This window comes from Desmodus rotundus, chromosome 1 (genome assembly GCF_022682495.2).
Source record: "Desmodus rotundus isolate HL8 chromosome 1, HLdesRot8A.1, whole genome shotgun sequence".
NCBI lineage: Eukaryota > Metazoa > Chordata > Mammalia > Chiroptera > Phyllostomidae > Desmodus > Desmodus rotundus.
The window spans coordinates 204,486,732-204,504,609 of NC_071387.1; the positions used below are offsets into that span (position 1 = coordinate 204,486,732).

A 17,878-nucleotide genomic window follows, 5' to 3' on the forward strand; every position below is an offset into this window, starting at 1 on the left:
CGAATGTCCATCAACCACAAGGCGGATAAATAAATGGTGGTGTCGCCACAAAATGGAATATTATACAACAATGAGAATGCGTTATCTACAACCCCTAGCAACAATGGATGACTGGCAGACAAAAGGTGGAGCAAAAGAAACAGCACAGTCCACACTGAATTATTCCTTTTACACTAAGTTCAAAGTCAGACAACACTAATGGGTAAGATCAGAAGTGAGGACCACGGTTAGCCCTGGGAGTGGAGAGAATATCAAGTGGAAGGGGCCCTTGGTGGGGCACAGGCCACGCTGTGCTTCTTTACCTGCATGTTGGTTACACGGCTGTGCAGCCTATAAAAACCCACCCATCTGCACGCCTATGATATGCCCACGTTTCTGTCACGCTATGTTTCAATAAGGTTTTTTGAAAGATAGAAATGCCGGAGTACATCCTAGAAACATAGTCTTCGTTTATGAACTCTCCCTCCTAATTCCTTCAGTGTCGGTAGCTCCTCCCCTGCTCACCCATTCCCCCGGTCATTTACCGAGTTCCTCCTGCACCCCAGGGCTGGGGGGGCCCGGCCCGGGCTGGGGGGCAGCTCTGAGCTCATCGCAGAGAAAGGCAAACGTGCAATGGCAACAGCGCGAGGGCTTGTGCTGAGAGGGGAGTGCGCGAGATGCGACGAGAACGCTGAAGATCGAGAAGCCCACGAGGGAAAGAGACAGAAAAGGCTCTTTCAGAAATGGCAGGGGGGCGGGGTAACACCAAGAGACTTTTAAGGAAAAACGTCTTCGAGAGCACAGCAGAGGAGTGGAGGGCGTGAGGGAATAACTGGGCATAATCAGGGAATACAATTCACCCGATGTACTGATGGGACTGGAAATTGATACAGACGCCATGGGCAAATGATTAGTAGTATTGTTGTGCGTCTCATATGCTGTGAGTCAGTGATTCTACTCCGTGGTCTGTACCCAACAGGAACACACACTTACATTCACCAAGGGACACGTACAAGAGGAGAGGCCCAGAGAGGAAAGGCAGGGAGACAAGGTAAGAGGCTTGAAAGGGTCCCAAGGAGCAACAAGGAGGGTCTGCCCTACGCAGCAACGATGGGAAGGGAACAGAAGGGACAATTCGGGGAAGTCATTCCTAAGAATCCCTGTCCCCCCGAAGCAGGTGAAGGAAGACCCACGCCAGAATTCCGGCTTTGGCCATGGAAAATGGGGGAAGAACATAAGCCTAATAATGACCACCAGAGACGGCCAGGTGCTTGCCTGGGAGGGCAGTGAGGACGGTGCCGGGTGCGACCGACCACTGCGGTTCTCCCGGCAACCTTTTCTGCCACCTTCAGTCCTCACTCCACCCCCACAGGCCTCACACACACAGGCAGCCATTCCCGCTGCACCGGCTCCCAGGGCGAAGCGCTTCCCAGCCCCTAACCTCCTCCCCACAGCCCTGACACCTGAAAGCTTCCAAGTACTCCAGGGACCCGGAACCGTCAACCTCCTTCTCCACTTGTTTCATACTCCCAGCCTTCCGATACCGAACCTAGTAACATTCCCCCACCACCCCGTGGGTATAAAAAATAGCCACATGATTTATTCTCCCCTGTTTCAACAGAAAGCTAGAGCCTAAATAACAAGTATTTTCAAGTGCACCTGTGCGGTGTGGGGCAAATCCCTGAAGATTAATACTACACTTGTCCACTAGAGGGCTCCAAACACTAAAGACTGTGTCTCCTGGAAACAGTGCTTCCCTACACTTCCATACACACTGTGCCCCTTTCTGGTGCTTGTTTTTTGCAGCCTCCTAATTAACACCTAAGTAAGCCCTCAGTTCACCAGGTTAACAATCCTCTTCCCTTAAATGCAGCTCCACCTGCAGCCTGCCCCATCTCACCTGATGGCAGCCGCATCCTTAGAGATCTTCAGCACAAAACTAAGGGGGTGATCTTGGACCTCTCTTTCACACACCATCAGGCCATCCTGACTCCACCCTCAAAATCTACCCAGAAGCTGAGCCTTTCTCTCTCCCTCCTCTGTGCCCTGAGCCATCTCTTCTTACCACCTGGACGCTGCAGCAACCTCCCCAGCTGCTACTCCTGGCCCCTAGGTCCTGCTCACGCAATGACAGCCAAAGCTACAGAAGTAAAATGAAATGCTCTGCCCAAACCCGGCTCAGGTGTTCCTCTGGGCGGCCTTCAAGGCCCTGCGTGCTGGGAAGTCTGGTTAAGCCTCCTCTGACCTCACTCCTCCCACTTCCTTTTCGCTCCACCTCTGCTTGCCTCCTGCAAAGGGGTGTAAAATGGGAGGAGGCTTGACTTGGGGTGGTGAACACAATACAATGTACCATTATATTGCATTATAGAATTGTACCCCTGAAACCTAGATGATTTTATTAACCAATGTCCCCACCCCAATAAATTCAATTAAAAAAAAAAGGCACCAGGCATCCTGCCGGGGGGCTGACGGGGAGCGGGACTCCACACTGGCCTTTCTGTGTCTCCAAACTCTTCCCCGAGATCTCTGCATGGCTCACCCCCTCACTTCCTGCAAGTCTCTGGTCTGCTGCTCCTCCACAAGTCCCGCCTTGGTCACCCCCACCTACACCAAAGCTGCCCCTCCACCTTCCCGCTCCCAACCCCCTTTGCTCTAGTTCTTTTCTGCACAGCACTTTAACCTTCTAACACACTGCAAATTTACTTATTGTGTTACGTTTCCTACGTACTGTCCGCCTCTCCCCATCGGGATGTGAGGCCCCCAAAGGCAGCGAACTTGCCCCGTTTTGCTCACTGCTGTAGCCGAGCACCTGAACCCGTATACAGGCACAGAGGGCACTAGGTAAACACGCGTTAACACAGGACGAATGAATTTACTGCTCGACTACAGTTGCCCCTCCTCACTAGTAAAAGTGAAAATCGCCAGGTCTTTACATGGGATATTCTGTTTGTCCCCCCGCCCCCCGCATCCATGCAGTCTGCCCCGTGCCCAGGATGGCTAAGCTGCATTGACCTGCGTGGACTGAACCACGGGCTCCCTCGCCCTGTGGCTGCGGGCTGGTGTCAGTCTGTGAGAGGCACCACCCGGAGGCTCGGGGTGAGAGAGGAAGAAGGTCAGGATGTACACTCCTGGCTTGCTCCCTGGAAAGCTGCAGCGCACAGGACAGCCCCTCTCCAAGGCTGTTCCCTCCGTCACTCCACCAGGCCTAGGGCTCCTGGTCCTGTTACCAGCTCCAAGGCCCAGAACTCATGCTGCCTTCCCTGAGTCCTGACCGTTCCTTCAAATTGGTAAGCTTCCCTCAATTGCCCAGTATGAGAGTACCAGTAAGTACATCCTCCCGAGTCCTGTCGAAGTCACACCTAACAGTGAAACCGCCCAGGATGGTGGCTACGGCCAGTCTGCTTTCTGTGGTATTAACCACCTGAAACTCCCTCCAAGCGCACACCTGGATATCACTCGTTGACCTGGGAAGTTTTCTAACCACTTGTTCGTGGGTCTCTGTTTGGCTTTTCAACATCTTACCCACTTGAACTTGGCTCTGTTTGGAGAAGACCTCTCTATATTTGTAGACCTTGGCTCTGGAAACCATGTGTATTTGTTTTGGGGGCTTTTTCTTCTTTTTTTCTTTACTTTGTTTCTGGACTAGAACCTGGCACACCAACCAAGCACTACTAAGATGCCGGCCCAGGTTACCACCTGGCCCGGTACGCAACCAGGGTGCAGGCCTCAAAGATGCTGGGTGGCAGCTAATAAGGGTCTTTCTTGCCTATGATGATACAAAAGGAAAAAGGCCAGGCCTTTATACTATAAAAGAGAAGAAAGACTTATGTGGTCTTTTGCAAATGAAGAACATAATTTTCACGGAGAAACACGTATTAAAGCGTTTTGCAGCTTTGAGAGTAAAGCTAATTCTGATGAACTTTCAAAGTGATTACCTGGCTGGCTGGTCGTAACCAACATTTTGCCTGGATACCTAACAACAGGAAGATTTAACCTGTTTCCTACAGCACAAAAACTCCGGTTTCAAACATTTCAGTGGCTAAAGTCTAAACCTGAGAATTAATTAAAGAGATACATTAATGTAAGGCAAAAAGTATTTCACGGAAGATACTGATGTTCTGCAAATTTTTATGAAACTCATTTTCATATTCTGAAATCTTGTCAATTGTCTATTCTGGTCAAAATGAGTCTACTAAGAATAAAGTTGAAACCATTTACCAAACTATATTCCTTGTTTACTCTTATTTTAGACATGCATAAATCTCAATTACACAATTTATATTTACTATGATGACATTAAGTGTATTAAAAGAAAAAAGTACTGTATTTAGACATAAGGTTAATTAATGACATATTTATATGGGAAAAGTGAAATCTCCTATGAGCTCAGCAGACAAGTTCAAGTACATATTCCAGGAAGTGGTACCCCTTCCCAGACAAAATAACCAAATCTTGGGAGATGCTTCCAGTCAGCCGAGGTGGCCTAGATCTCCAGAGCCTTTCAGAGATGCAGTCGTCTCAACAAAAAAAAAATGGCAACAGCGAAGGAGCCTCTTGTCTTTATCTCCTGCTTCAAAATCATTGGTGCAAAACCAGAAATTTTATTTGGAGTTGGCCTTTAGAGAATGCCTGTAGCTGATTAGGATAGTCCTACATACAGGTAACAGTACTGTAATGACAAGTGCAGGTACAACCCAGTCTGTATGGAAAAGTCCAGCCATTGTTAATATAACAAGGATGGTTTGTGCAACGTCGATGTAACCTGGCAGCAAGGAGAGTGGACTGGAATGCACATGTGTGAGCAACAACGACTTCACGGCACTAGTCAGTGGGGGAGTAAACACTGTTGGGTGAACACGTGTACTGTGTGGCTGTCCATTCAAAATCACTGAGCCAGTAGAGCAATGAATCTACATCAAATTATGCACTAAGCTTGAACATTCCTCCGCAGAAACTATTGATCTGGAAGGCCACAGCCATGGGCAACGGGTGATTGGCAGCTTCATCACGACAACGTGCCTGCTCATGTATCATGTCTGGTACAGAGTATTTTTGGTGAAATATCAAATCACCTAGATGACTCAGACCCCCCACAGCCCAGATTTGGCACCCTGAGACTTCTGGCTTTTCCCAAAACCAAAATCACCTTTGAAAAAGAAGAGATTTCAGACCGTCGATGAGATTCAAGAAAATACGACAGGGCAGCTGATGGCGATTGGGAGAACTGTGTGAGGTCCCCAGGTGCCTAGTTTGAAGGAGACTGAGCTGTCACTGTCCTGTTTGCAATGCTTCTTGTGTCTTCTTCAATGAATGTCTCTATTTTTCATATTATGTGGCTGGATACCTTCTGGACAGACCTTGCACACTGCCATATAGTGTTTACTAATTTCCCACGTGTACGTGAGGCTGCCCCTGGAGCTGTCTAAATCCCCACCTTCAAGAACTGGAATCTAAAGACACTTTTGCCATGAGGAAAAGACCATGACAAACATAACACAGCCATTTTCTCCTTGGCTCTGTAATTTAATCGGCTAATATATAGTTTGTTGAGAAATTTTGGCTCATATATATATAATTCATATGTTGAAGTCTTCTAAAAATCAATGAAAGGCACATACTTGATTCTTCCTAATCAATCCCCATCAAAGTACTGATTCCTGAGGGATGCTGGGGAGGGCCTATCTGATCTGGACCAATAGCTACGACTCCACACCAAGCTAGTGGTTCCTCGTGGCCACAGGTCTTCCTGATCATTAAAACACACCAACGAAGCAAAACAATCAGGAGTCCTGAGCTCTGTAAAGCCTTCCATTTCAGGCAGATCTTTCCATAAAAAGAGCCTTTTTCTAGATGAAAAAATAATTATTACTTCTAATTCCAAGTTCTCTCCGTTTAGCCAACACTTCCAACCATGTTGTTCGTTCTCCAGCAAAGCAATGCTAAGTTTTCCTCATTTTTCTGACTCACTAACCATTCCTGTAGACCCCTGGGAGTTAAACCCCTAATTAAGAGAGCCAGCTGCCCGTGCAGGTGTGCAAAGTGCCTTCTCTGTGTCCCACGAAGGACCACAGGTTAGTGGTGCCTCCTCTGCGGGAGGACTTTGCATATTACACCGCCCCTTGTAAGCACTGAGCTATTTGGAAAACCCAAAAAGTACTGATCATCAAAAGTATTTTTAATAAATATGAAAAGTGAGCTCAGAGGGCACTGGATGGGTTTAAGAAATATCACGTGACCATGGATAAGTTACTTCTCTGTGGGCAGACGAGGTTCTTCTGTGAAATGCAGAACCGGGAACAGCTGATCTCTGCCATCCCGTCCAGCTCTAATGTTCAGTGACTCTGAGACTCGTGGGCTAATAAGCAGGGGACAGAAAACTACTGTGAGTGACAGGAGCAGCCTGTGAGTGACACGTAGTGGAGAGAATAAATACTATTCGGAATACAAGAAAAGCTAAGAGTCTCCAAGGCAATTCAGAAAGGGGCAAGATCAATGAAGGCTTGAGAAATTCTGTACTTGGACAAGGCTTCTTTGAAGATATGTAACTTGAGTTGAATTCTGAAAAAAATGGGAAAGATGTGGATACAAAGAGAAGAGGTAGTAGAAACTTCTGGATGAAAATAATGGCATAAATAAACCCAGCAAAGGAAAAATGAACAAAAATATAGGACCAATTTTGTATCCTAAATAACCTGTGTTGTTTATTCTAAGTTACATTTTTGACAATTGGCTAAACTGCCAATTTAGTTAATTTTTTAAAAATTCTTGATGTCTTTAGTCTTTCGTTATTGACAGAGAGCTGATGATTTGTCACTGTGTACAAAAATAGCTTTTCCCTCCTACTTAAATATAGCTTAATGCACATGTCATTCATTATTAAAATGTTATCATATATTGTTGACATTTTTGATGCAATCCTACCATCTGAAGTGCTGGCTGCTTGTTCTTCTACCAAGACCAGCAACCTTTTTAATGATGAATGGTGTTCTGTACACGTCATCCAGAGTGATGGCACAGTCACCAGAAAGGCTTAAAACAGATTGTAAATTGACGTCCACCTTTCTTTACATATAATGATCTATCGAATAACAAACAACATAAAGGAACATCTCTAAATTTTTAAATGCAGGATTCAATTTATAACATAGATATTTTAACTTTAACGATGTATTTGAAATTAAAATAAAAGCACATCAGATTAAGATATAAAATCATGCAAGTCTCCTTTACTTATCATTATGAAGTAGGGCACCAAAAGTATCTGAATACATTGTAACCACCACCCCTGAGCTTGTTAAACACTATCCTTTGACCTGCGAGCACGTTGCTCATGACAACAGGGAAGAGTTCCGTTTCCCTGCTAGACCTTGTTTAACTAGGACGGAGAATTCCCGTTTCTTTCCGAACGCCTGCGCTGAAATGCCCTTACCCGGCGTTGTTGCTGACTGCTGTGAGCCCTCGGACTCCAGTCTTCAGCAGAGCTCCGATCAGATTCTCCGGAATTCCACATAACCCGAAACCTAAATAAACCAAAAAATAAACAGCGTGTGAAGAGAGTAATGTTGTTGCAGGGAAATGTGTGTGTTACTCTCTTGTAGTAAAAACGAAAATGTATAAAGCACATTATTAGACCGACTAAGCAAAATGTAGATATAGCTGAGCAACTCAATAAATGGCCATGAAGCTGTACCCAAACGTTTGACACCGATACATAGCACCAGACACCACTCTCGAGTCCTTGATTCAGAAGTATAAAGCCAAGTACAATGTGTTAACATGGGGACGCGTCCTTCTTATTGCACCGAATTACATATCAATTACTGCCTGGCTTTCTATTTAATGCCAGCACAGCCACTTTCTCAAGCCTGTTTGTATTATATGCCTCAGTATATTCTGCAGAATTGGAAGACTAGGCTAATGACTTTCATTTCTTTACATTTTCCACAATTTTCAAATACTATTGTATTTAAATGGATACTCAATGACTGATCAGAGAAGGAAGGAAGGAAGGAAGGAAGGAAGGAAGGAGGGAAGGAGGGAAGGAGGAAAGGAAGACCAGCCCTAAAAATAAGCCTTGATTCCTGTGGCCAAAGCCTAGAAACCCAAAGAAATGTGTAACAGTCAGGCAGCAAGTTTAATGAGACAGTGGTTCTAAATGACATTCCCAACAAAAGAAGCACTTGAACTTGGGGGCTCAATAACAGTTAGATGCTTAGTGCTCTCTCACTCATAAACTGCCACAGAACAAAAGGAGTGGCCAGATGTGGGCCAATGAGATCAACGCAAACATTGTAAGTAAAATGGAATTCCCAAAAATCTAGGGCTTTTTTAAAAGCTACTAGTAAGACATCACCATTTGAAGCTTCAGGTTTTCAAAATAATAAAAAAGAAGCACAAAGTGAATGAAAAAGTAAAAATACAAGGTTCTAAACCTTGCTAAAGTTTCAGGAAGGGGACATTACTAAAAATAATAGGTACTATAATAGGTAAAAAGTAAATAAAATGAACAAACAGTAACTAATAAAATAATTGGCATCTCTTTTTTATTGTATTCTTTCCATTATCATTTAGTGTTATAATATGTTATTATATGTGCACCCCCCACAATCACGACACCGTAGTCCACGTCCACAAGTCCTTTTTCCTTTTTGCTCAAACCCTCCAGCCCCTAACACCCCCTTAGCTGTCATCTGCTCTCCGTCTATGAGTCTGTCTCTGTTTCGCTTGTTAGTTCAGTTTGTTCATTAGGTTCCACATATGAGTGAAATCATATGGTACTTGTCTTTCTCTGGCGGCATTTCAAATCTCCATAACTTCGCTACTGTGCTTTCCCGGCTTTGCTAAAAACATAAGGGTGTTACCATAAAAAAAGAAAACAATAGTATTACTCACCACCAACCAGGATCTTGGCGCCGTCAGGGATGTCCTTCACGGCTTCCACTGGATCCGTGTAAAATTTGGTATGGTGACGCGTGCTGGTGGAAAAGCAGCAAACCCATCCCTGAAACATTAGAAAACATTTTTTAGTGAATTGTCATTTGGAGCTACATCTTTACACATGTAGCAATGTATTCAATTCATTCTTACACACACAAGGACCACTTCGCTATGTCCACTTTGAAGGAGCAGGGCTGGCAGTAGTTCCCTTAAGAGTGGAATGGACATACTCTATCCGCAGATTAGCACCTGGGTCCCAGGGATCTACGTCTTCTATCATACATGGGAAAATCTGTTTGGAGCCACCCAACAGTGGACCGCCCACATACTAGCACTCAAATGCCCAATAATGGCACCATCATGCCCTGGCTGGGTGGCTCAGTTAATTGGAGGGTCATCCCATGCACCACAAAGTTGCGGGTTCGATCCCCAGTCGGGGCATGTTCGGGAGGCAACCAATCGATATTTCTCTCACATCAATGTTTCTCTCTCCCTTCCTCCCTCCCTAAAAAAAAATCAATGGAACATATTCACACATCCTCAGGTGATGATTAAAAAAATGAATAATGGCAACATTGAGCATCGACTTCTGACAGTAATCTAACCTTCCATTTAATCGACAAATAATTACTTATTGAGAACCTACTACATGCCAGCTATTGTGTTATTTACTCCAACTTAGTAAGTATTAAGACAAGATTTCTGCTCTCGGGGAAATTAAGTACAGTATGACCAGTACAAATACTACACAGTTGTATCTGATCCAATCGGGGGTAACAGAATGCCTCCTAAAAGAACAAGAACAGCACACAAAATAAGTCATCCCCTTGCAGAGCCTGGAGTTTCTGGATGCTGTTGAAAAGTAGCCAATTCCTGGGGTGGCCAAAAAGTTCGCTTAGTTTTTTTCTGTAAAATAAGACACATCTTTCATTTTCACCAATAACTGTATTTATCTGGATATTTCAAGTAAGTCGGCTATCTCCCACACGGTATAATGTTGATTGTTCTCAACTAATGTCTCGATTTGATCACTATCAACTTCAACTGGTCTGCCCAACCATGGAGCACCATCCGGAGACAAATCTCCAGCGTGAAACTTCGCAAACCACTTTTGACACGTTCGATCCGTCACAGCACCTTCTCCATACACTGCACACATCTTTTTTGTGTGTGTTTCAGTTGCATTTTTACCTTTCTTGAAATAATAAAGCATAATATGCTGAAAATGTTCCTTATTTCCTTCCCTCTTCAATATTAAAATGGTGATACAGAAATCCACCGATTATGATAAGTTTCTTTGAAATGCACAGGCTGATATGAGAGTTGTCACAATACAATCTAACAAAATTGTTTCAAATGAAGTTCAAGACAACTAAGTGCCACCTTACAGAAAAAAACAAACGAACCCACTATTACCTGCAAGGGAGGCATAGCTAGAATTACGGCTACCTTGCAAGCTTTCACAAAAAGTTTTAAACTGTTTCCATCTTTATACTTCACCACAAAATGGACAGGAAAAATTGGAAAGTCATTATGCTGTAAGCAATCATTCATACCTAACATTTCTGTGTGTGTGTATGCGTGTGTATAAAATCTCTCCTTTATTCTCATCATAGATTCAGCCTAAAAAGGAGCAGGGAAAATGACCCCTGAGTCCTCTGCCCATCACCCTCTCACACAGGGGTCGAAGGTAATAGCATAAAAGCATTTCTATCATTCTTTTCTTCCTCTAAGAAAAGTGCCAATTTATACAAAAATTTAGAAAAAGTGCCAATTTATACAAAAGCCTATTTAAGGGCACTACACTGAAAGTCAATGAGACTAACAGAGGTAGTGGTTACACAGATGACTCTGTCCCTTTAAACTGCAACCTTGGTCAAGGTCAGGTAAGGAAGGCAGTAGACCTGGCACACTGCCCAAACACAGGGATGTACGTGGAAGCAGAGATAGAAAGGAAAGGGCTTTCTTCTCTTTCTTATCTTCATGTAGCAAGGATTTATTTGATTCTGTTTTAAATACACACATATACACAAAGGTATTTTTAATCTTGGAAATTACAAGTTTGGAGCCTGAAGAGATAGGTCAATAGAGAGTAAAATAAAGTTGAAGATATCCTCTAGAAACAGGAGAAGAGAAAATACAGAGAGATCCAAAAAAGAAAGAAAAATACACAGATATCTGATCCCACCAACTCATCTTACAGGCCAAGTTTCTGAAGCTTAGAAAGATCTTGTAATTTACTCAACACTTTTAGAGCAAGACCAGATCCCAGGTTTGGGCCTCCTATCTCAGGGGTCTTCCGCCGCAACACAGGCCTCGCTGTGTGTTTTCAAAGGTCCTCGATCTTCTACTTTCATTTCATTATTTATACACGACAACTCTTTATGAGTGTCCCATTTTCTCATGAAGCAGTCTGCTGTCAATCCCCGGCGACGGGTGAAGAGTCGGGGCCTTAGCAGCACTGGAGGAAAGGAATGAAAGAACTCCTCTACACCTGAGTCCTCTGGGGGGTGACCTCGCCCTGAACTGTTTATCCACAGACGGAGAACTGCGTGTCCTGTAGAGAGGACGTCAGGAGAACACTCACTTCTCCTACAGAGCCAGAGAGCTTTTCAGATTCGTGAGGACGAGCAAACGCACACAACGCGGACTAGGCAGGGACTCCCGTCCTTTCTTTCAGCAGATGATCAGTGCTTTCAGTACAGTCAGAAATTGTTGAGGGGCTTGCCCCACTGCCCTCCCCCCAAAAAGTACTTCCAAAGTTGAAAAGCAGTAAAAGTGGGCTCATGTTTCCCGTGAATTTGGGAAGAGCTGTTGAGATAATGAAGAATTCACAGACACTCAACTTTGGGGTTTTTTTCCGTTTTCATACATTCAGTTGGCAGTACTTGTTGGCGTTATGGAGGTGTGTTATATTGGCATCCGACATCTGCTGGTTGAGAACCCAGTCGTGGGGCACGACGCGCCACACGGCCTGCCTCCAGAGTCAAGGCGTGTGTGCTGCCAGCACCTTCTAAGATTACAGGGGGCGAGTGCGTCTCTAATAATATCCACCTACCTTTTTCCCTTAGAGAACTGAATTCAAAGAGGAGCTCTAAACTTCTCCCACATTGACCTCTGTTCTCTAATATATTGTCAATACTAAAACAATGGCATGAAAAGACCCAAGCACCATCTGCTAAATAAACAAATAACCTTCCGGTCTGCAGAGGTTACCTAAAAGACGGAAGAGAAATGAATCGTTCAGCTTCGACATCTATTTATTCTGGCAATAACTTTTTTTCCCACTGAGGTCTTCCTTTACATTCACATAACATATTTCATTTTGTTTTTCTGCTCTCCTGCCTTCTGCAAATTTCCGTTTCATTGTTACCACTATTTCTGCTATTACTATTGGGGAGTAGAATTATAGTGGTTCAATACCGAAGAGGTAGAAATAATCAAAGTTCTTACAGTGCAGGATTTTTTCTGTTTAATCTCTTTCTCTTTGTAAAGTCATTTCCGTAAGTCAAGCTTTGTCTACAAATACCCTCTACTTCAGAGTCTTACACTTAACTTTTGAGATTTGATTCCAGTGTTGAGCCCACACTGTATCACATGACTTCTCAACCCAGAATCTCCTTCCTCTCTAACCACTGTTTCTTGCACTTCAATTTCTCTTGTTCCCAAAAGCATACTGCTTTTTCATTTCTAAGTAAATTTTATCTTCATGCTATGGAACTGTACACCCAGGTGATATTTACCTTGTCACCTTATAGTTAAATAAATCAGGACATGGGAAGATGGACACTGCCCATTTAAGTATCAAAAGTCTGACAAACACAAGCAGGGAGGGGCGGCCAAGTGCAGAGAGGTGAGGCGAACTGTGCCGGAGGGAACAGGCAGCGGCAGGACGGTGAGCACACACTCTCACCATGGTGGTGGGAGGACAAGCTCAGCCACTGCCAAGGGGAGGTGCTGATGTGTGCTGAACCGCTTTCACTGTGCAGGACAGAAAAGTAATTTTCCTTCTACCCTTTTAAGTTCTTCTGATTGCCAGTCTGATAATGACACTGATGTGAGACAGAATGATGGAAGAAAATGACCAAATTCATCCTATCCTCATGGGGGTTCCATGAGAAGAATAGGGGACCCAAGGAAAAAATGGGCAGTTGAGGCTTACATGCTAACTTGAGCTAAAGAGAAGGGGCGGGAGGCAGGGGCGGGGTGGTTGTGGTTTGGGACTTCAAAGAGAAGGAAGGCAATTCCTTCCTTTAAACAATGAAATACACAGAGGACTCTGACCAAGCTGGCCTGGCCAGGTTCCTGCCTATCACATACTACCAGGTCTATTACAGCTCTGTGTGATGATGGTATTTCCCTTCCTGGAGCAGGCCGTCTATCTAAATTCTTTCAGGCAGTTAGGGAGAAGGTCAAAGTCTTCTCCTGGGTCCTTTCTTGAAAATACCAGACTAAAATAATCAATACCCCAACAAGGCATATTGGGCGGGGAACAAACTCTCCTTCCCCTCAGCCATCCAGCACAGAACAAGTACGTCCCAGGTGAAACGTTCATCGTAAACTAAGCACTACCAATGAGGCACTAACGACATGAATAAATCACTAGGGGCTCCCAGGGAGTTACTGCCACCAGGCAAGTCTCCCTAGCTTCTGAGGGGACGTCCATGTTCTACTCCAAGGCTGGTGCAGTGCCCATCAGAGCCTCTGAAGGAGCGCAGATGGAGAGATGCATTCTGCCTGGTGCATCTGAGAGCTTGCAGCGTTCCCCCAGAGCTGAGTCACTAATGAGATGGGGACTCCAGCAAGGGGCAGCTGCATGAGTAAAGGGACAGAGAGGTGAAAGGCTCAGTGCATTCAGGGACATGCAAGACCAGGTCCCACGGAGAGAGGCTCAGGAAGAGCAGGCTGGTGAGGGGGGCTGTGGCAGGTTGTACAAGGCCTTAAAGACCACATTCGAGAGTTTCAGCTTCATGGCGCAAGGAGGAAGGAAAGGGGAGCTTTAGAACAGATGGCACAACTCTCACACGAAAGTCCGCATCAGGACAGTGGCCGGGCAGCTCATTGTTTCACTCATCCACCTGCTTATTCAAAATATGTATTTTTGGCAAACATAGTAAATACTGGGGATAGTGCTAAAAAAGACATACAAGCATAGTCCCTGCTCTGATGACACTTACAAACTAGCAAGGCTAATAGTAAATAATTAGGAAATTATTACATGTGGCACAAGTGATCGACTAGAGGTAGAGAAGGGAGAGGACAGAATACTTCCAAGCTTCCACACTGGGTGGATTCTCATCTGTTAACCACAGTGAAAACAAAACGAGAGGGAAAAGCCATGTTACAGCTGGTTCTCTCTGAGTCAGGAAGAGTTTGTAGTGCTGATTGACATGCACATGGAGTGGACCAGTAAATCACACTAGAAAGACCACAAGTGAGGAGTCTGGGGTTGGAGAAAGATCTCGGAAAATAGTTTCAAGGAAGAAATGTAGCTAAAAATGTTAATGGCAATTTTTTTCCGGTAATAATTTTTTATAATGAATGGAAAGGTACCATATGCTCCCTCTGAAATAGAAATGGAGGAAGGAAGATACCTTCAGGTTGTCTTTTCTAACCTAAGCTCATGCCAGTGGTTCTGAAAGTGCAGTCCTCAGACCAGCGGCCTTAACATCGCCTGGGAACTTTAATAATGCAAACTACCGGGCCCCATTCAGGAGCAACTAAACCAGAAGCTCTGGGGGTGGACTGTTGGATAAAGCCTCCACATAATTCTGATGCACACTCAAGTTTGAGAGACTCGCCTACCATTTAAAAATAATTTAAAAAACAAAACCAAAAAAAACCTGTCCCAATTGGTGTGGCTCAGTGGGTTGAGCACTGGCCTGCAAACCAAAGGGCCTCAGGTTCCATTCCCAGTCAGGGCACATGCCTGGGTTTCGGGCCAGGTCTCCAGTAGGGGGCACATCAGAGGCAACCACACATTGATGTTTCTCTCCCTCTCTTTCTCTTCCCTTCCCCTCTCTAAAAATAAATAAATAAATAAATAAATAAATAAATAAATAAATAAATAAATAAAATCTTTAAAAAAAAAGATCTCATTTTACCTTCTGCTTGTGTTTAGCGGAAAAATTCTCAAGGTTGCTACTTAAGTTTGTTCACAAGGTACTCTCATCAATGTAGTAAACATGTGTTGAGCGTCCATAGTGTGCGATGCTGATGAGAAACATGGGGAATAAGGTATACAACAGTATCCTTGACAAAACGAAACTTGCATCTGGTTCAGAACCCTTGTACACATTTCAAGTGAAACAAACACATGAGTGTTATAATTTAACTGAAGTGGGAGGGAAGGATTTCGCTAAGTGCCTAGCACTGGAGGAACCCTGGAAAGCAGGAGTTAGGGCAGAGCAGGATAATCAAACCTGAAGGTGAGTTTGAATGTGATGGAAACTTTCAATGTCATACAGCAGAAACCCATGACTTGTAGCTTAATGATATACCCGAAGGTGAAAAAATGAGTAAATTACACTTAGGTAAATAAGTACCTGCCAAAAGAGAGAATGTTATTGACCTTGGCCTAAGGGTTTGCATTAGTGGCAGCACCTGCAGCAATCTGACTGTAGGTCAAGATCTCTTTTAATAATGCTTTACATAGCCAAAGCTATCTGCAATGATCAAAATGTTTCCTAGGAAGCATTTAGGAGTACCATGTTCCAGTTCCAACTCATCCCAAGGGGCCCCTCCTCAGTTTTTGTTCTCAGATAATTGGAATCGGGAAAGACGAGCCACGGGGTGGGCCAGGAGTTCTCGGCTCGTAAGCACCGTGTGCAAGGCCTGCTTTCCAGCTCGGAACTAATATTTTAGGAGCTACTAAGTAAAAACATCCCTTTTCGTTTGCCTTCCTAGAATGGGGCTTCCACGGTTAAAACGTAGCGGAGGTAAGCCACCCTCCTGGATCCAGCACCCGGATCCAGTTCTCGCCTCCGGGCACTCCGGACCCGAACGCCACCTGACGGGGCGCTTCCAGGCGGGATCAGAGCTCGCAGCAAAAACCCACAACCACCAACAATCTCGGCGAGGACGCGTCGGGACGCGACCCGGAGGAGAGCTGGCAGTAACGGAGGAACAAGAATTATAAAGGGCTTTGAAGATGGAAATCCTCTCATCAGGATCCCTTTGGGGAATCAGAAGGGACTCCCGGCAGGGAAGACGCCCCCGGCCGGAGCTCCAATCCCGGCTCCGCTCGCCACGGCGTCGGCCGCGCTGCCTTATACGGCAGGAAGGAGGGATCGGCACTGCAACCCCCTCCGCGTCCGGCATCCGCCCCCTTGGCGGAGGCCCCGCCAACCGCTGCCAAGTCGGCCCTGCGCTCTGTGAGTGGAGATCCCCTGAGCCGGGCACAGACCTCCCCGCCGCCGCCCGCACCCTTCCGACCCCGGGCGGCGGGCGGCGCCCCGGAGACGCGCACCCCGCGCCCTCTCGTCCCTTCCCAGCCCCTCTCGCGCTTCCTGGCCTCGCGTCCCCGCTCCGTAGAGCCGAGGCAGAACCGAGCCACCGCAGCGATCCAAAAAGAGCAGCGAGGTCAGGAAGGCGTCGGAGCATCTCGGTGCCCAAAAAGGGCGTCAGGGCGCCGCTCCCGGGCCGCAGAGGGCGGGTGGCCGCAGAGAGCACACGGGACTGCACCCAGCCGCCCTCACCCGCACTTTACCTTGGACCCGGGGCCCGAGAGGCGGCGCGCGGAGGCGCAGAGCCGTGGCCCGGAGCGGAGCAGGCCGAGGGGCGCCATGATGCGGCCCGGGGGTGCGAGCGGGCGAGAGCGTCCGAGAGGGCCCCGGGAGGCGGCCGCGTCCCAGGAAGAGGGGAGAGAAGGTGCGTGGGGGGCGGGCTGGAGGCTCGGCCGCGCGCTTGTGACGTCCTCGGGCCCTCCCGTGCCGCGCGCCCCGGCCCCTGCGGCGGGGTGGAGCCTGGCTCGGTCATTTTCCGGGTAGCTTTGCTGGCAAGCACCTGCCACCCTAGCCCCTGGGTCAACCATTTAGCTTGGAGGGGGCACGGTGTCAGCTTTCCCCAAGGGCAGGGTTCAGTCTTGGCCTGGCGTTCGGACGGCGCAGGACTGCCTCTTGTTGCTTTTCCAAGTCAGTACCTGGCATGTCTGCGGACCCCCCACTTTCTCTTTGCCCGCCTGGACAGTGTGATCGCGTCTTCCATGTCTCGGTCACCTCTCCCCACAGCTGCCCCTGGTTTGTGTCGTAAGTTTGCCCTGAGAACCTGCCAAGAGCCATCTGCCGTGAAGTGCGAGCAGCAGTCCTGTCAAGACTGTCCCTGCTCAAGAGGGACAAGGGTAGGACTCGGGGCCTGACCTCAGCCCGTCTTCTTCCCCTTCTTCCCCACCATCCGAGCTTGCATTTTTTCGGATCTTTGATGCTGGAGTCCCAGGACTCAGCAGGTGCAAACATAACGGTGTAGATTCCTTTGACGTTAGTTTCGTAACTTTCCTAAGCCGAATTGGCATTGCTTATTATACTCGGAACTGTCATTAAGGTACACGTAAACTAACTCATGCAAAGCTTCTGGCCCTGTTATAAATACTCCATATATAAATGTTAGACATTATTCTAAGTTTATTCAGGTTGCAGTGGTGGACTGCCATAGCATGCATTCTTGTGAAGCCTTATCTCCACCAACTCCTTGAGGACATGAGCCAAGTCTGATTTCTTAGAGTGAACGAACCAAGGGGAAATTCAAGAAATGTTTTATTTAAGAACTGACCAAGTCCTGGGAATATAGCTATTAATTTTGAACCAAAGCAAAACGAGACCATTAAAAGACAAAAACAAGACCTTAGCTTCCTCCGCAAGCAAACTAAGACAATGACCAATCACAGTCCAGTTTAAACTGTCCATGAAAGCACTTTCCCTTTCATGGTACTCTCTTAACTCTGGACTCTTTTTTCCCCCCGAAGCGT

General features: G+C 46.2%; 1 protein-coding gene across 1 annotated transcript in view; it reads right to left on the reverse strand.

The window, feature by feature from the left end:
* Positions 1 to 16,814, reverse strand: part of OXCT1 (3-oxoacid CoA-transferase 1) — a 128,924-nt gene extending 112,110 nt beyond the window's left edge. The window contains exons 1-3 of the mRNA XM_053914550.2: positions 16,625 to 16,814; positions 8,872 to 8,980; positions 7,409 to 7,499 (exon numbers count right to left, since the gene is read on the reverse strand). Coding sequence (XP_053770525.1) covers positions 7,409 to 7,499; positions 8,872 to 8,980; positions 16,625 to 16,702 — 278 coding nt within the window. The 5' untranslated portion in view covers positions 16,703 to 16,814. The remainder of the gene's footprint in view (positions 1 to 7,408; positions 7,500 to 8,871; positions 8,981 to 16,624) is intronic.
* Between the last annotated feature and the right edge of the window lie 1,064 nt (positions 16,815 to 17,878).